Source organism: Antechinus flavipes, chromosome 3 (assembly GCF_016432865.1).
Source record: "Antechinus flavipes isolate AdamAnt ecotype Samford, QLD, Australia chromosome 3, AdamAnt_v2, whole genome shotgun sequence".
Lineage (NCBI taxonomy): Eukaryota > Metazoa > Chordata > Mammalia > Dasyuromorphia > Dasyuridae > Antechinus > Antechinus flavipes.
Genome location: NC_067400.1, coordinates 290437987 through 290458480, shown reverse-complemented (window position 1 = coordinate 290458480; position 20494 = coordinate 290437987). Strand labels below are relative to the sequence as shown.

The 20494-nt window shown below is 36.1% G+C and overlaps 1 protein-coding gene across 3 annotated transcripts in view; it reads right to left on the bottom strand.

Annotated features, from left to right (window-relative positions):
• The window catches only part of TFG (trafficking from ER to golgi regulator), a 34623-nt gene extending 21119 nt beyond the window's left edge, over window positions 1-13504 (bottom strand). Inside the window, exons 1-3 of one of the 3 annotated variants that reach the window (XM_051985201.1) lie at window positions 13329-13504; window positions 5560-5772; window positions 2417-2500 (exon numbers count right to left, since the gene is read on the bottom strand). In XM_051985201.1, coding sequence (XP_051841161.1) covers window positions 2417-2500; window positions 5560-5743 — 268 coding nt within the window. In that variant the 5' untranslated portion in view covers window positions 5744-5772; window positions 13329-13504. The remainder of the gene's footprint in view (window positions 1-2416; window positions 2501-5559; window positions 5773-13328) is intronic. The other 2 variants (XM_051985199.1, XM_051985200.1) reach the window with 2 other exon arrangements.
• Between the last annotated feature and the right edge of the window lie 6990 nt (window positions 13505-20494).

The following is a 20494-nucleotide window of genomic DNA, read 5'->3' as shown; positions in this document are numbered from 1 at the left end:
CTATAAGAAATTATGAGTAACACTGTTTCACACAAACCCGCAAAAATTTGTATGAACTAATATAAAATGAAGAGAGAAGAACCAGGAAAATATCATACATAATAGTAATACTGTAATAATGATAAAATGTGAAAGACTTAGCTACTCTAATTAATACAATGATTTAAGATGATTCCAAAGGACCCACGATGAAATGTGCTACTCACTGCCAGAGAGAACCAATGAGCTCTTATGTACAAAATAAAACATAGTTTTTTCCACTTTTTTTGTGTTTCTAGCTTTTTATCATTTTGGGTTTGGTTTGTTGGGTTTTTAGCTGATGTAGGATTATTTTTTTAATGTCTTCATATATATATAACAGATCTCACATACTATGTATAGCAGATCAATGGAAGAACAAGGGAGGGAAGAAGGATGAGAATTTGGAATTTTAAAAAAAATTAATGTTAAAAATACAGATAATTGAATGAATGAGTAAATGAGTGAATTAATGAAAAAGTGTTTATATATCCAAGTAGAATAAACTAATATTCACTTTCTGGCTTAAACTTTTTCAGTGGTTCCCTAAAATCTCCCAGGTAAACATTTAAATTGTTTTAAATTTGAGGGAAGTCAAGGCCCTCACCTTTTCTAAATATTGCCTTATCTTTGTACATTGTAACAAACAAAACAATTCTCCTTGCCCCTCACTTCCACATCTCTTTAATATATGCTCTATGCTTTTTCTTTCAGTCATAACATAGAACTGGAAGGGACTTTAGGGAATTGAACCAGAATCCTTGCACAATGTTAAAAGTCAGAAACCACATAATATCATTACTTAAGTATGGAATTCAAATACACAATACACAAGTATGGAATTCAAATATACAATACACAAGTATGGAATTCAAATGGCAATGTAAAAGTACTGTATATATGTACAAACATTCATATATGTGGATCTGTACACATATTGTACACATATACACACATTTAATTTACAAAGAAATCTTAAGATATTTGCATCTTGATGTGGATTATTTCTGCTTACAAAATTGTGATATAATTAGCCTCCATTCACTAGTTTTTCATAAATGTTAAATCTATAATATCATTTCCAGAAAAATATATAAACAATATAGTTCACACCTCACTTATATGGCAAACTCAACTATCAGGAAAACAGCCAACAACTAGGGAAAAAAGCAAAAAGATAAAAAAAAAAAGTAAAAATCCAAAATAAATGCTGAAGCCCCTACACAAAGTTTATATGTTCTTATTATATACAACATTTTAACAAGCCTAATGTTTTCTCAATTCATAGGACATTAGAAAGGAAAGGCAATAGAAAAAAAAAAAACACATTAATAAAACAAATTGACTACAAGTCAATAGACAGGAAAATTTTTTAAAAAGCAAATGTAAGAAATAAAAGAGATCTAAGGTCTAAGGGTCTAAGATCAGCTAGCATAGGAGCAAATACCCCTACTCACACCTCAAAATAATTTCTGAGAGTTATAATATTAAAGCACCTTCTAATAATTCATTTTCATAATGAGAAGGCAACAATGGTATAGTGGAAAGTGAATTAAGTAACCCTTGAATATGAATCTTTACTCCACTAACTTACTAGTTATGTAACTGGGGAAATTACTTCAACAAAATTGAATCTGGTTTCTTCATGTGTACAAATGTGAATAGTTTAACTACTTCAAAAATAGTTTTGAGATAAATACCTTGTAACTGCAGAGGGCCAGTGTTATATAAATGTAAATGAGTAATGTTATAAAAACTTTGAATTATTAAATTTATATTCATCATAGTTAGCTTATATTTTACAAATATATTTTTACAAAGATCTTGAAACACTGCCCTTTCATTTACAGATGAGGAAGATAAGACCTTATAACAGATATTAAATGACTCATCCAGTGAGATCATAAAATTAGTCAGCTAATGCAAAAACTCAAATGAACTGATGATTAGAGGGAAAAGCTTAAAATGTGGAAAAATTCACTTACGAAAAAAAAGCTCCTCCTTTAATAGTCCCAGATAAAAGAGATATCACTGTTATTTTAAAATTAAAAGGTTTCTTCAAAAATTAAAAAAAAAACTATTCTTATACCTTGTTAAATGTCTATACATATTCTACTTTAAAGAATATATTTTAAAAGCTTTCTAAAACATACAAAGAAGCTTTGAGATGAACTGCATTTTGGAAGTAAATTAAATTTAGTACTTTCTCTAATCAAGTTTCTTACTTCTAAAGTAAATTTTCTATTAAGGTTCTAGTTTCCAAAATTTTAGTGAAGTTTTACTCAATATATTGTAAAAAGAGACATGGGAGAAGGGAAAGAATATAAGGCAAAATATAATGAAATGAAAATATAACGATACAATTAATTCATCAAAAAAAAATTTTTTTAATACTTACCAAACAGTGTTAGTTTCAATATCCTGCTACACTGAATTGCAAAGGAAAGATCAGAACTATCGAAAATTGTTATAAGATCTCCATCTGAAAAGATTTATAAAACAGGAATGATTTCATATTATTAATAATAAATAGAACTTGTGCCTAGTTTAAAAATTAGATTCAAATCTACAGCTTCATCTGAAGATGTTTTAAAAGCAACTAGAAAATACCACCCCAACAAAAAAGCTAATTGCTGATTGAATGAAGCACCTGACAAACATGAATTTGTTCAAATGAAAGTATTGCAGGATAATTCATAGCTTTATAATAGAACCTGGTAAGCCAAAAAGCATCTAGTTAGTGAACTAAATGAGATGGAGAATAGCAATATTAGCACAAATTTCTAGTTTTCCATTATATTGTCAAGGCAATTTCATGATGCAAGATATAACCTTAAGTGCACATTACTTCCAATAGAGTATCTTTAAAGATTCAAATGTCAAACTAAATAGTGTAAAATCTTACAGATTTAGATGGAGGAAAAAAACCCAACATAAATTGTAAAACATTTTAGAAGAAATTAAGTTTACTTTCAAGGAAACAAAGTAACTCAAACTAGTTTAAGTGCTGAAAAAAAAATCTATTTCTTCATTAGAAAAATGAAAAAGTTAAGATTTGATAAGCTTAATTAATCCTCACAGTTCTATGTTTAATACAAAAGTAACTAAATAGTACTAAACCCATATTTATACTGTACTTTTCAAAAGTGGCAATATATTGAGATGACTGAGAGAGAACAGGAATCAAGCCACTCTTCCTGAACTTTGCTGAGATCATGCTCTCAAGTTCTCAGAATGGGGCTTCTTAATTTTTTTCTGTGTATCATGGACCCCTTTAAAACTAGTGAGTCTCTTCTCAGAATATTTGTTGCCTGTTGAAAACAAAGATGTATTTTTTTCTTATGCAAGTTCAAAACTTTTTCTAGGGATCCCAGGTTATAAACATCTGTCCACAAGAGTAGGGATCATACCTTCTGCTCCTTATACTCTGTTGTAATGGCTAGAGCACCAGACACAAAGACTAGAAGATCTAAATTCAATCCCAATTCAGAAATTTATTAGTTGTATAACCCTGATAATTACAAATCACTTCCCTTCCTACACCTCAGCAATTTCCTTACTTGTAAAATGAAAGTTGAAATTGATGATCTCTACAATCTCCTTCAAGCCTTAAATCTACAATCACTGCTCTAAACACTACATTCAATAAATCTTGGAACAATGGTGGGGAGGAAGCACAAAATTGAAGCATATGAATCTACCTCTGAATGTGTATGTCTTCTTAACAAGATGTTATGCTATAACTTCGGTATGGAAGTTGCAAAATAGACAGGAGATGGTTATCTAGAAGATGACCAGCAAGAAATGGCAAAGGGCCTTAAAAAGTAGCTAACAGATGAATTTCTACTTCAGACTTATTCAGGGACAAAAGTGATAAGGCTTTTATTTACAATAAATCTTTGGCAACAATGTGCACATTCAATCAAAGTCGGTTAAGGAAGCCAGATTAGGAAAAAAATTAAAAGGAAGAAACCTCCTATACCAATGCCACAAGAGAAATACATTAAAATGACAGAAAATTGCAGATATTTTTCAGCAAGCATGGAATAAAAAGGACAATTCTGAGGTAAACTAAGAATGTATATTATGTTGGCATTCCTGTCAGTGACAATAGATATTCATGCACAAGACTGATCTCCCTCCTCAGATATGGAAAAAAACTAAAGGTAAAAGGGATGGGGGAAAGAATGAGAGAGCTTTTAAGAAACAAACAAACAAAAAAAAAAAAAAAAAAAGAATATGAAAAGGCAGAGAAAAATCCTAACTTGTGTTAAAAATGGGAGAATATTAACAAGACATAAAGAAGGAAGACCTCTGCACATCTGTAGCTAGTTAAGTATCAAACACTTGCCCTTGAAGATAGAAATGGACCCTTTAAGAAAGAAGCACCTTCTTATGCATGAAAAGTGATGATGAAAATAGAATTCAAAGTAAGAGACAAAAAGTGATAGCTGAAGAATCACTCCCTATAGAGAACCATTGAGGCAATCTTGAACAAAAATAAAATCTGCTGTGTATATGGATCCATGTGACAAAGAATCGCTCAACAGTTGTCAAAATCACTAACTACTATTTACTACTGGTAACTGTTTGGGGGGGGAGGAGAGGGAAAGGGAAGAATCCTGCTAAAAGCAATAGAGTAAATTTTTGGAAGGATTATGAAGTTCTAGGAAAGAAATTACTAGCTTTATACAGACAGACTAGTTTCTTCATATCTACGAAGTGAAGGAAAGGAATTCAGAAAAGAATAGCAGATGGGGAAAGTCCATTGTTGATTATAATAAAAAGTATTTAATAACAGAATTTAAAATTCTGAACTATAGCTTAAGAGATAAGGATAGAGAGCTCATGGTCAGGGACACAATATATATAATAAGACTGGTCAAAATATATTTGCCTGGAGACTAGCAAAGCTGATCAAGAAATATTTATTCTCAAAATGGAAAGAGAGAAGGAAAAAATGTGCCAGGCTGGGGCATCTAAGCTTTATTCTGAAGACAAATAGGAACTACTTATGTTTTCAGGAAAAGACAATTGTGATCTAATTACATTGTATTTAGGATGTCAAAAAGAGGAATCAGTTTTGTGATAAGTTACAAAAAATTTGAATTTAAGGTACAGACATGAAATCCAGGTTAAGAAATGCCCAAATTTCAATTAAAAAAAAAAAGTATTCACTTGTCATTGAATGAAAGAGATAAATTAAAAGTACTAAAAACAGGCATTCTGATGGCAGCATCATTCTAATACCTGGGGGAGGGTCCTTAGCCTTAGGTCTATTTTTTTTTTTATTTTGACAATGATATTTCAGCATAACTAATTTCCCTTGTAGTCCTCTCTAACTTTATTTTGTGCATTTAAAAATATTATTCTGAGGAGGGCTTTGTAGGCTTCATCAGACAGCCAAAAGGATTCTCAGATAGTGAAAAAAACAAAGATTAAAAACAACATATAACATTGTCATTAATTTTTAAAATATACATTTACTTATTTTACCAGCATTTTTTGCATTCCAAAATACTCATGCAAAAATACTCTTACCTTCATCTTTATACTTTATAGTAACTTCATCATTACTCAGAAGTTTTCCACGGAAAACTCTTTGCATCATCAGCACTAATTCATCATAGGTAATATCTTCATTATGTATAGGAATTCTCCGAATATCTTCCCCAAGCTGAGCTTTAATAATTAGCTTTCCACTTAAATCCAACTGTCCATTCATGGTGGACTCCAGGATGTTCTACAAAACTGCTAGAAGACAAGGATAAACAGTTTTAAAACTTAAAAATTACAAAGTATTTCCTTGAAAAAAAAATTTGTTAGATATCAAAACTTTAACAAATATGGAAGAAAAGTCCAATTTAATATAATCAGTCCCTAAATCATATAAATTTGTGATACCAAGAGACTGAATGAGATGATTTCTAAAGGTCCTTCCCCTTCCGAAATTATATGACTTTTATGATTTTAATCTAATAAAGACAAATCTCATGAAGTGTAAATGAAAATATACCTTTCCAAATATACAGCACTTTAATATTAAAAATATTCACACAAATGAATAAATATGACAGTTACTAAGATGGAAAAAAGCCAGACAAACAAAAATACAAAAATATTCATAAGCATTACTTGTGGTAACCAAAAACTGTAAACAGTGGGCCAATACTTAGGTACCAGTTAAGACAAATTACAGTATATAAATGTGCCAAAAGGAATGATGACTATGAAAAATTTATAGTAGTATAAGAACTTGATAAAGTGATTCAAAAAAAGTGGAGGAAAAATAAAAACATATACTAATTAAAACATTAAATTAAAAATTAAAAAAACAACACAGAGAGGCAACAAAACTCTTGTCAAAACACAATGGTCAATGAGTGTTCAAGAATCATACTAGATACTGGAGTGATAAATACAAAATTGAGAAAAGTTTCAACCCTAAAAGATATTATATTCTAATAGGTGAAGACCAGACATAATAGGAGAATAATGGCTAGGTAAGGAAATTTTCATCTTCTTGTCCTAACAGTAGGGCTTCTGTTTGACAATGTACCATGAAAATTTGTTGAAAGGATGTTATGAAAATAAATTTTAAAATAAACTACCGGGAAAGCACTTCATTTTCCTTTTCCAAGACAGACTTTATAGTATCAAAATATAAAAAGTTGGCTTTGCAAAAAACCTTATATACTACACAATAGTAAGAATAAAAAAGTAAATGCTAATATGCCATTTAGGAAACTACTAAAATAAAAAATTTTTGACTAGAGATTTAAAATTTCCTCTCACTAAAAATAAAACCTTTTAACATTACAAATGTGTACAATTTTTTATGAATAACTCAAGTATACTAGGCTCAACTGTTCAGTCTCCCCAGTAAAAATAATGCATTACAAAATACATCTCACTTCCCCCACAACACATTCTTCTTCAATTTTCTCACTATCTATGCACCAAGCTCACAATTTAGAAGCATCTTTTATTCCTTGCTCCTTTATTTCTTGAGTACTTCGCTAGAATGTCTCCTCTGTCCCCTACCTTGTTTTATACAGGATCAAAGGCACTCTATTTCACTGCCATATAGCAAACAGACATCTCTCAAAAAGCAGAAATTATTTATCTTTGTATTTATAGGTCCAGCACAATGTCTCCCTATATGATTTAAATATTTCAATTCCCCTGTAACTGGGCTGTTACTACAATTCTGTTCTTCCAATACCTTCTCTAGACCCAAAGCTACAAATGCAGTCTCAAACCTAACCACCCCACACACCTGAATTGCCAAACCCTCCTCATTAGTCCTCATATTTCCTTCCATTCTTCCTCCACTCCAACACTCCTTGCCCACTCCATGCACCCTATTTTGTTCTTATAGTATACTATTCATCACAGAGACTCTCCCTTTTTCTTGTCTTCCACAAACTGTCTTTTTTTTCATTATGTCTATGTTTATATGCCCCATGACTCCTAGTCATACTTAAATTCTGGTTCAATTGTTCCACTTTCACACATGCCATTTTCTCCTCTGCTCCACTAAACTACATACCTCCCCTATTTTTTTCTAAGATCAGCTTCCTTCACAGATAACCCCATTGTTCTTTACCCCATAATAGCTAATAATGATAATAATAATAGTAACATTTACATAGTGTTTACAATGTGCCAGGAACTGTGCTAATAATAATAGCTAAAATTTTTATATAGCACCTACCATGTGCCAGGCATTTTTCAATTATGATCTCATTTGATTCTCACAACAACCTAGGAAGCAGATGCTATCATTATCCTAATTTTAGAGTTGAGGAAACTAAGGCAAACAGCGGATTAAGTGATGTGCCCAAGGTCCCACAGCAAATAACTATCTGAGGTTGGATTTTCTTCTTTACTCCATTCTATCCACTGTTTCACCTAGCTGTGTCTATAGACTTTTTCTACCAAGAAAGGATTTGAAGAAATGCCATTCTACCACATGCTGATCCCTTGGACTAGCCTTTTGCTGCCTGAATGGGAATTGATGCATCATTCAATCCCTTACTGATTGGGCTGTCCTATTATGATTTTCAGGACATTCTTCCTGTCTGCAGGAGCTAGGAGACACAATTTCTTCCTAGTCCCCTATTTGCTCATCTGGCAGTCTCTGGATAGCTATTCCATTAGTTCCTCTCACTAGTCCCCTCACCTGAGCTGCCCAAGCCCAGAGAAGATATCATTTTGAGGTCAAATCTCCAATGATATTAATAACCTTCCTGAATTCATTAAGCAAACGCCGACTGGTTCATACACCTTTTCCATCACCCTTATGATCCACAACCCTGGTTATCTTTATATAAATCTTATTATCCATCCCCTCATTGCCCATTTCCTAATTTCCATCATCTTCAATCCAACTCTCTCCAAGATAACTCTCAAAGCCATCCACCTCTTCCACAATGCTCTCTAGAATATTGTCTCTGTAAGTAGTTGTTTTCATATTAAATCTTTTCTTCTCCTATTTCTGTGACCTTCTGGCTATTACTAAGACCCAGATCCCTCTTGATGACACAGCTTCCATGGACACACTTTTTGAACACTAACTGAGCTTTCACTCATTTCCTCTATTTGCTTGCCAATCAGTTCCAGGCCCTTCTCCTCAGTAACATTTCCACCCTCCTTTTCACATTTTCTCTCTCTTTTGAGGCTGATTCAATCTAAATATGGTAGATGGATACCGTGGTATCTGTTTTCTACCAACCTCTAGGTTGTTCTTCTTTCCTCAAGTTCAGTGCCTGGCTCACAGTCATCTTCTTCCCAACTCCTATCTTCATCCACATAATGATACTTCTTCAAAGCACCCTTACCTGCTAGGTTCCCACAATGTATTCATCTCCCAAGAGGTATTAACCTTCACACCAAAATTCAGCTATACAAAGAGATGGTCATATTTTTTAATCTTAATTACAGTTTCTCAACAAGACCCTCCCTACAGCAAGATAATCCTTTTACATTCCCTAATTAACCCACTAGCCCACTCAGCTTTTCCTTCTATTTTATATTACTTCAAATCTACCACAGCTTCCCTTTCCCCTACCCTCTCAACTAAGATTTGCCTCATATTTCATAGAAAAAGTTGAAGTCATTCACTGAGAACTTTTGCCTCCTCAACTTAAATCTCCCAAATGCCTGCTTCCACCATCTCAATGTACACCCCTGTCTAAACCTTCTACAGGAACAAATATAAATATGACTCCACTCCATTCCATCTTCTCTAGCAGATTGCAACCCCCAGCCCTCACTCCCCATTCCAACCTGTCACTCTTTTTCAATCTCCCCATTGACTGGCTGTTACCCTACTGCCTACAAATATGCCTATGTCTACCCCATACTCAAAAAACCCAACTTGATTGATCCATCCTATAGTTCCATCACCCTCCTCTCTTTTGTGGCTAAATTCCTTGAGAAAATCAACTCAAGGTACAATAAGCGCCTCTGCTTCCATTTGTCTCCCTACTTATCTGGCTTTTATCCTCTCCAAAGTTTCCAAATTACCTTCTCCTTGACACTCTATCAAGATTTTCATGACAGTACTCTCTCCTGGGTTTCCTATTTGACAACTTCTCAGGATCCTTTGCAAATTTTTTTCTCCAAGTTATGCCAGGTATCCATGGATATTCCATAGGACTCTATATAATATTTCAAATCAGCACACAATATTTCAGTTATCATCTCTATATTGAGGATTCTCAAAGCTATTTACTCAGCTGTAATCTCTATATATTTCCAGCCTTGAACCTACAATTGTCTTTCAGATATCTTGAAGTTGATGTCTCACACACATCTTAAATTCTAAATGTCTAATCGACTTCTTCCTTATTACAGTTGAGAGTAGTAATGAAAATAATGAGTAATGAGGGTATAAAAGGATGTCATCCTTCCAGGCACCCAGGGTGCAATCTAAGTGCCATCCTCAACTCCTCATATTCTCTCACATCCTCTCCACCTCCATATCCAATTGGTTATCCAGGTTATTAACCTGGATAACATTTCTGATACATGCCCCCATCTCTCCTCTTACCATCACCCTGGCGAAGATCCTCATTACTTCAAACTACACTACTGCAATAACCAGGTGGCTGGCCTCTGGGCCACAAGTCTGTCTGTCCCCTGGTCATCATCCATTAAGCTATCAAAGTGATCTCCCTAAATTACAGATCTGATCATGCCACCTTCCTACTCAATAGAATACTTATGGTTTTCGATTACCTCCAGAATCAAATATAAAACCCTGTTTGGCATTCACAGACCTTCATAACCTGCCCTTTGCCCCACCCAGCTTTCTTAGATCTTACAACTATTGCCCTGACCCTTCCCTCTCCCTAACACACACTCTACAATCCAGTAACAATGGCCTCCTTGATGCTGCTCTCACTAACGCTCTCTTTCCTCATCTTGTCAAGTTTCCTTCATATCCCAACTGAAATCCCACCTTTCGTGATCCCCTTAATTCTAGTGCTTCCTTCTATTAATTATTTGTAATTTTCCTTGTTTATATATAGTTGTATGCATATTATCTCTCCATTAGACTTTGAGCTCCTTGAAAGCAAAGCCCGTCTTATGTCTTACTTTGTATCTCCAGGTTTAAAGTTCTTGGTACATAGTAAGTCCATAATAAATGTTATTTACTAAAAATAAAAGGAAGCATTCTTATGTTTCTAATGATATGCAAGTGAATAAAGCCTAGTCCTCTTATCTTTCGATGACATTAACAAGAAATTGGTAGTATTGTTGCACTATTAAGCAGCTAGGATTGTTGCACAAACCAAATAGCCCATTTTAACAAGATTCTCCCTTCAAAGTCCATAAAATACCTGAGAAGCATAAATTATTAGGCCTTTATGGGAATTCTACTTCAATTCCACAAAGATTTGCTATCATTTTGCACAAAAGACTAAAAGGAACATGTTCCAAGTCATACAAAAAGCCTGATATCATGTATTCCAATCAGAATTTAATATTCATCAGAATACTCAAGTCCTATCCATCAAGGCCACTCTTTCTCTGAGATACAGAACAAAGCTATATTTCAATGACATTAGAAGAGAAAGAGTCCACATATACAATGAAGTAACAAGGTAGTATAGTGGGAAAAGTACTAGATTTGGAATGATGAGGAAAGAGGTTTGAAGTACCCCTGCTACTTCACTCATATCCCACTCCCTTTAAGTTTTATCTAAGCTTTTATGCTATCAAGCACTTAAAAGTGTTAATTTAAGAGAAGCAGTATGGTATATATTTAGAATCAGAAGCTTTGGGTTAAAATCTCTGCCATTCACTTTTACAATTTTACTTGTCATAACTTGTTTGGGTTTCAGATTCGTCCAAAAAAAAAAAAAAAAAGGAGAGTTGGACTAGAGATGATCTATTTTTCCTAACTTTAAAACTCTTCAGGACTTTGAGATAATTTCCTAATCAATTCAATGGTTTGAATTTATTTCAATTTATTAATGGTCTATTAAATGCCTACTATGCTTAACTCTGGAGATAAAGACAAGAACTTTCCCTAAGGAGTTTGGATGACACATTTATACAGGAAAAAAAATATATGAAATAATGAAATAACACCTGGAGAAATAAAATGTATCACTTTAGGTATGCCTTGAAAGAAACTAGGTACTTCCAAGTGGCAAAGATGGGAAAATGAAACATTACAGGGATAGAGGTTGTTCAGTTGTGTCCAATCTCTTTGTGACCTCATTTGGGGGTTTTCTTGGCAAAGATGCTGACTGGAGTGCTTTATCATTTTCTTCTCCAGTTCATTTTACAGATGAGGAAACTGAAAAATAATGAATTAAGTGACTTGCTCAGGGTCACAGAGCTAGAGCCTGAGGTCAAATTTGGAATCAAGAAGACTCCAGACCCAGCATTCAATCTATGGAGCCATCTAGCTGCTCTAGGGATGAAGGACAGAAACCAGAAAAATAAGGCAACGGAACAGGAGCTGAAGAATGGGGAGATTCAATGTTGTGCCCAGGAAACAGTGAGAAAACCAGTTGGCAACTGGTAGGTAGAATGCCTGAAGGCACTTACTACTAGGAAATTAGCCTGTAAGATAGGTTGAAAACAAGTCATCGTGTGTTTTAAATGTCCCACATAGGAGCTTGTATTTTCTCTTAGAGACAACAGGGAACCAGAGAAGCCTCTGGAGCAAGAATGAGAGAAGACCTGTGTTTTACAGCATACCCATTTGGCATTTGAAAGGTCACTGGATACACTCCAGTTTCAAACGAAAAAAATCAAAGCTGTTCACTGATTGCTCTAAACTCTAGAGCAGAAATTATTTTGGATCTTAGACCTTTCTAGCACTCTGGTGAAACTTACAGATCCTCAAGGAACGTTTGTAAATGCTTAATATTAAGTACCTATGACTGCAAAGGAAACCAATTATCTTAAAATAAAAGTGATTTTTTTTTTCCCCATTCAAGTTTACAGACTCAGAAGTCTCTCCAAGTACCCTTGGGGGTGGGAGGAAAGGGAAGAGGTTCCATAAACTCCGGGTTTAGGAACTCCTAATCAGAAGCAACACACTCCTCAACACCACATAGGCCACGTTCAATAAAGTGTAGGTGATTTGGCCGCACAGAAGTCGAGGCCCACCTCCAAAGGGACAGTCTTCTCAGCTGTTCAAGCTCTTTCGGAGGCAAAAGCTGCCCTCCCCCCAACCCCGTTCCCAGCCATTCGATTCAATTAAAATAGCACCCTTTGGGCGCCCACTTCTCAGATACAGCTGGGAGGGGGAAAACAAAAATGAAACCGAAAGGGGGCCGTCCCGCCCCGCTACATCCCCGCAAGCCTCTTCTCCACAAGTAGCCCCCCGGCGGCAGACTACGGACGTCCAGCGTCTCTTCCATACTCCGCCCATCCCACTGCCAGCTCGGGCCGCGCGCGCCCCCCTCATGACCCCTCGCGCATCACTCCCCCCCTTCCAGCCGGCTCGTGACGTCCTCCTACCCTTATCTCCCTCCTTCTCCCCCCCCACCCCCGGCAGGTTGTAGCCCCCTGCTTCGCCTCGCGCCCCTCCCTCTCGTCACGCGTCCCTTCACCCAGCACCGGCTCCGGGCTCCTCTCCTGCCCTTCTCTTCATGTACCCTCCCAGCCAACTCGCGACCCCTAGTTCTCCTGGTCTCGCGCCCCACCCCCGTCCCAATCCGTCGGACCAGAGCCAGTTCCCACCAAGGCCTTGGCGCGCATGCCCGCATCACCGGCCCGAGCCTGACGGGAGGGAGCGAGCAGGCGCGCCCCAGTTTCGAGCTACCATTAAAAAAGAATACCTTCCTCGCTGGGGCCGCAGCCGCCGCCGTCCCCGCAGCCTCGTCTTCTCCTCCGGTCCTGTCTCTAAGGGCAGTGCCGGTGCCGAAGCCGCCACGGCGTCAAGGGGGAGGCTACTGTCCGTCACGTTCGGCCGCCGCTGTAAATCGCTCTCTGGCTCGAGCCGGCCTCAGCCAATCGCTTGGACCCACTGAGCCTAGCGTGAGCTCCAGCCCCGTACGTGGCAGGAGAGGGGGGGAGGGTATGTAGGGAGGCGGGGTCAGAGAGACGGGGAGGCGGAGGGGAAAAAAAAGAAACCTCTCCTTCCGCCTTGACAAGTGCCTCCTCTTCTACCCCAAGGCGCATGCGTTTCTGGGTGTAGCTTTGACGGCGGCTATAGCCTCTGAAGGCTAGTAAAGTTTTCGGGTTTTTTAATAATGGGATTTTTTAAAGCGGGGTGGTGTTACGCATGCGCAGAAATATGCCAGTGGGTTTTTTTTTTTTTTTTCATTTCCCTAAACTGACATGTAGACCCACTGAGCATGCGTTTGCCTAAGGCGTAGATTCCCCCTCCTTTCCCTTTTTCTAAAAGGCACCTGACCTATATCATTCAGCCTTCACTTACGTTGGGAAATTTTAACCTAGGATCCATGAATAATTATTTTTGTAACTTAATTTCAATATAATTGGTTTCCATTGCAGTTTTATTTTGTGCGCTGAAAAACCTTATGATGAAGCATTCACAGGCTTCCCCTGCTAAAACACAAAAAAAGATTAAGAACTCCTGGATTTCAATTAAAAAAAAAAAAAACTCCTGGATTTGATCTTCTCTGTCTAGGGTCCTTTCCAGCTTTTTAATAAACTCAATAATAAGATCGTCCTGCTCAATAATCAAACTACGATTGCATGTATTTCTTTACAATCTCTTAAATGCCACGTTGAATATTTCCCATTTGTCTTCATTAAAAGTTTTTTCTCTATGTGTATGTATACCATGTCATACATATATTTATGTGTATAAATGTATATGTATTTGTGAATATAGACAAATATGTGTGTGTATATATATACATATATATGTAAGCATATGGGTGTATCTGTATAGGTTTATATTATATATACTTGTCTCTCCCATTAGAATGCTGAGTTCTTTTATTGCAGATAATTGTTTTATTCTTAGTATTTGTAGGTATCTTTTGGATCTAGAACAGTGACTTAATACTTGTTGATTGATGGTTGATTTCATTTTATGTAAGATAATACTAATACATATGAAGACACTTTAAAAAGTGCAAAGCAATATGCAAATATGTAATTATTATTTGAATGACTTCTTCTTCCACCTTTCCATTCTTTTAAAAACTCCTGAATGGCTTTCAAAGCAAGTCAAGCCCCACCCCAGCTCCACAGTGATTTCAGTTTTGTAGAGGCAGTGTGGTATAAAGAAAACAATACTGTATATGCCATTACAGGACTTTGGTTTGAACCGAAGCCTTGCCACTTAATGCTTATGTACCTGAACAAGTAAGTCACTTAGGGCCTGTTTCCTCAATTGAAAAATAAAAGGGTTTGATTGGATGTCTTCTAAGGACCCTTTCAACTCTAAATCTATGATCCAATGAATTCTTTTAGCACTCATTATCTTTATCATTCACTAAACATCTAATGAATAAATTAAATAATATTGACTATTCTCAATATGTCTCCAAGCAAGAAATACTTAATAACATTTAGTGATTACCAATGGAGGGACAACCTGTATTAAGGAAGCACTCACCTCATCCCTATGTAGCAAAGGTGGATATTGCAGTTGACACTTGGGGCATTGCACTAGTATTTCTGAAGCCTATAGGAAGGCAAACACGTCACTATATTAATTATCTCAAAGAAGAAATATAATCTATGAGCTGTCCACGGATAATGAATCACTCAAACCATCCACCAAATGGGCAGAGTTGCTCTGATGCCTATATTCAATAGCTTCTAAAAAGCTACAGAAATTTCCAGTGATCACCAGAAAGTAATCAGCCTACCAACACTCAGACTACACCCACTCCTATGCTGCCAGCCAGCCTGCCATTGCCAAGGCTCTCCATTGTATCAGTAATCCAATTACATAGTCCTCTTACCTACTCTGCACAAGGCATTCTAACTCTTAACTACAGGAATTTTCACTGGCTGTCCCCCAACCCTGACCTGGAACTTTTTCCCTCCTCATCTCTGTTTCCTGATTTCCTCTAGCTTCTTTCAAGTACCAGCTAAAGTTCCATCTTCTTCCAAGAAGACTTTCCCAGTTCACTTTAATCCTTATGCCTTCCTTCTGGAATTACCTCCAATTTATCTTTTTACTACATAGTTGTTTGCATTCCTATGAAAATGAACTCCTTGAGAGAAGGTACAATTTTGGTTGGGGGGAGAGGGAAGTGTTTTTTGTCAGGGGAGGGGATTGCCTTTCTTGGTATATCCAGCATTTAGCACAGTGCCTGGAACATAGTATGCACTTAAATATTTATTCACTTAATTTTACTCATAGAAGAGTTTGCCAGATTTTGGCAAAAGCTAGGGAAATAGTATACAATATGATTTCCAGAAAAGTCAAATAAATTCTTTAAATTGATGGCACCACTCTTTTCCCACTTCAGGACTTTACCTATCAGTCAAATGGTTGACTTACCCACCCTGATATGTGATACTATGTACTGCACAAACAGTAACATTCTATGGCCTCATAGTTTATTAGACAGAGTAAAGATGAAAAAAATAACTGAATACTTCTCCATGGATCACTATGTCCAACCATCTTCCAAAACTCAAACCAACTATTTCTCTATTCTCAGGTAGTTGAGGCCTAAAATACCCTTATCCCTACCTTGTGAAGTGAGAATAAGGCAGGAGAATATATATCCCAGATCTTTCTGGAAACTCAGCTTTTAAACAAGAAGACAAGGGTCACATGGGGAGAGAGAAATTGGTCTGTCCAGGCTTCATGATAGCTCACAATCTCTATAACTATGGTTCCCCCTTTAAATCTGCTCCCTTGTTTCTTCCTGATGCAATCACCTCCCTCACACTGGCCCTCACAATTAGAAGTTGAAGTCATAGTTGTTGCTACAGTTCAGACCCACTCTTCCATCCCTTGTTTCAATAAGAGCAAACAAAAGCATATGCTTTGCCTGTTAAGTACTGTTAAGTCTTACTCCTAACATATACTGTTGTTGAAAAGTGGAAAGAAAACCTCAGTCTCGCTGATGTGTGAGAATGGCAAAATAAGGAAAAAATGGCAAATAAGAAGTCACTCTATCAAGGGAACGAAGAAACCCAGCTGTCCACATAAAGATCCACTCAATCCCATGGGATCCACAGAAAACTCCATCCCTATAGTGAAGAAACTACATCACAAATGAAGACCTAAAAGTGAATAAAAACACTTAGTTAAAAACAGCAGTTCACCTAAGAAGCCAAACCACAGGTGACAATCAGGAGGCAGCAATAGTGGACTCAGCAGAAATCAGTTCAGTAGAGTACCCCGCAGAGAATAGCTCAGTGGAGAAAAATACATCACCATGTAACTTCAACATATTTTTGAAAGTGTTGCCAAAAATATACCTCCTGAGTCCAAAACACCTATTCCTTGATCATACATGTGCTCTCTCCATATTCCCTGATCATACATTTTTTTTTCTGCATGTGCTTCTTTTCCTATTAGTAATGTGATTATCTGTGATAAAGCATGCTCCTGTTACACTGGACAGAACATGTTTATATGAATGAGTGGATGTCACTTACGTCTTTTATTTAAATATTTTATGTCTTGAACCAATGTCTTCTGGTTGCTCTAGTAAGAGTATACATACCAAGGGAGTCTATAGAACTATGGATTTGATTGGATTATGACACACAAATTGCCTTGAAGCAAGGAGCCTAAATGTCCCAGTTGCCCTTTGCACTGCAACTGGTAGTATTTTTGTAGATGCAGCAAGTGAAGTTCTAAGATGTGTTACACTAAGTAAGTAGCCAAAATGAGATTTGAAGCCCTGTCTATTATCTCCACGTCCCATATGCTGCCTCTTAATGAAAACTGAGAGACAACTAACTTTACCCTAAACTTATTCTACATTGGGTCTTGTATCAGCTATAAAATTCTGATAGTGAGACTATCACTTGAAAGGTATAAAGTCCATGTTTCTAGTACCTAGAAACTATTTTCTAAGACATGCACAGTGTGTCTAAGAAGACAGAGGTGAAAGTATTCCTGGTGTTTTCTTAGCCATGTGCATGCATTATTTCCTTTTAAGTTGAGATGAGTAAGATTTTTTCATATATCTCTCTTAAAAGATGTATTTTCAGATACTTTGCTGACAATGTTTCTGTCTGCATGCTTTTTTTTCTTTTTCTGCACACTGTAGGACTATTACCTAAAATCTTTTCCCAGCTTGTTGGACAAAAAAAAAATATATATATATATGTATGTATGTATGTATGTATATATGTATAGGCATTTGTGGGATAATAAAATGGGAAGGCACCTTGAAATGTTTTCTAATCCATCAATCTACCTCTAAGACAAAACTATAATTGGGCTACCTTAGGCAAGGGTCCTATTTTTTTCAAAGATATACATTTTTTTCATTGATTTTGTTATTGCTTAAAATTTGCAATAAAGTATTTTTAAATATTCATAGACTACTAGATTTATCATTGGTAGTCGATCCTTAGAGGTTAGTGATTCTAGGTTCACAATTTCCCTGTAATAACACATTTTAACTCTTACTACCAATATATTCTTAGAGATAATGAAAAGCTGGAAGCTATCAAGCAAGTCTTTATGAGGAAAGTTCTTTCAAAAGCTTAAAACTACATAAATGTGAGTCATTATTGGCAGTCCCTTCTGTTTCTGAATAATCAAACAAAAAGTTCTCGTTGGCCAAAAATATTTCTTTTAAATTTTTTTTGTCTTTATGTTGAAAGCATAAACCTGTCATCATCTTAGGATGACTTTCTCCCTGTTTATGACATTATAGATAAAAGGAGAAAACAAGATTGGTAATAAGATTGTATTTGTTGCATTTCCAGCAACATGTTACATGTTGTTACATGAAGGAAGATAATTTAACTTTATCAAAGATAAATTCTTCTGAATATATTACAGCATTTTCATAGTTCAATATATTTCCCTTTTCTCCTGAAAGGGCTTGAGTAAGGATGGTATCCTTTCACTACTTCACTTTTCAAAGGAGATGGCAGCAGAATGTTGTCTTTACCAGCTAGGATACCACGACTGGAGTTATTGTTCCTATAGAGATGAAGGTGATTCAACAACCAGGTCCTTCTCAGGGAAATGGATTTGAAGTTCTCTCTGACCTGGATCTTATTACCCGGCTACTTTCACCCATGGAGATTTTTATTTATTTTGTTCTATGTGAATTATTTGAGAAAACAACAACTTCTTATTCTATTCTTGCTACTGATTGTTCAAGTAGATGAGGAACATTGATATCAAGTCCCCTCTCTAAGCACCTAAGGTAGCCCCAATGATGGTTTCTTTTAGGGACAGGTTTGGAAGGCTTTATGTCACGCTGAAAGTTTTGTTACACTGAGCGTACATAATTGAAATATTGGCATACTTCAGGAAAAAAAAATAATTCCTTAGACCTTGCTCAGACAAAGATTCTCCCAGCCACCAGAACCCCAGTTCTGATCCAAAGTCATTGCACTTTCAGAGCATCTTCAGGTTGTTTGTAAGCCTCCATTTTTGGATAAAGCTAAAGGACTTGTTTTCAGGGTCAATCAGGTACTTAGGTTGAGCTGCAGGTAGGCCTGAAAGACTGGAGTTATGACCCAGGACATCAAAGCTTTTTGTTTGTTGGTTTTTGAGTAAGTTTCAGTGCATCTTTTGTTTTTATATCACAGTCATTTCTAGAGATATTCTCTTTCCTCCTTTCTCCAAATTGAATCCTACCTTATTTTTAAAAAAAGGGGAGAGGGGCAGTTAAACAAAACACTAAATACAATGACCCTGGTATGAAAATATATAACATTCTTTCCAGGTCATCAGATACAAAGAGTACTGACAAAACTTGCATTAGTTCAGCATTGTAGAATACTTTCCAGGTCATCAGATACAAAGAATACTGACAAAACTTGCAATAGTTCAGCATTGTAGAATTTGTGCAATAATTCATTGATAAGCTCATTAATATGAGCTGACAAACTTAGGTGAATATGAGTACTACATCTGTTCCCATTATTCCCTAACTCCAACTTCCATAAGATGAGCACTTTAACAGTTTCAGTACAAATGTCTTCAGTTTCCTGAAACTATTTCAGTTTCCTCATTATGGTTTTGAACTTGGGCCTGACTACTCCTATTTATCAATCCAAATACATGACCTGATCTCTCTGCAGCCTCCAATCTTTACAATATAGTATTGAGAGAACAAATTGATGTTATTGTGCAGGAACAGCTTTATTCTTACTCATGTTCTATCTTCCTCTATAATTTCTTTCTATTATATTCTCTGATCATTCCCAATCCTATAATTAATTCTCCTTCATCCTAACCCTCATCCTCTCACACAATCTAAATTCTATAGGTTGGCCTATAACCAACCACTCCATTCCCTCTGGAAAATATTGTATTGCAGAACTGATTATTCTTGTTTCTCCTCTCTTACTGGGTCACAAAGAAGAGGAATCAGCCTCTTCTTAAGTACCATTGCTACTGTTACAGCCTTGTCTTTGAATATAATTCAGGGGCTTTTCTTCCTTTAAATCTCATATCTTTCTGCAAGATCATCTTGAACAGAACTTTCTTTCTCTTATCTATAGCTACTAGGAACTCACTCTCTTTTTTCAAGAAAATTAATATTTATCTTGAAATCTTCTTCTCTAATTCAATCCCTCCCCTTATATTTGGAAATTTCAGTACCTACTCTGATGTCTCCTAGAATACTTTGATTTCTTAGTTTGTTAATCTTTTCAACTCCCAGAATTTATATCTTCATTTCACTTTAAACACAAAGATATGGTTTTAGGGGCAGGTCTGATATAAGTACCCTGTTATTCAGGTTTGATATTAGAATAATATGATATATTCAGAAGTGATCAAATAATTAACAAAAGGGTTTTATTTACCTATAACATCAAAAGAGTAGCTAGGTGGCTCAGTGGATAGAGAATTGGGCCTGGA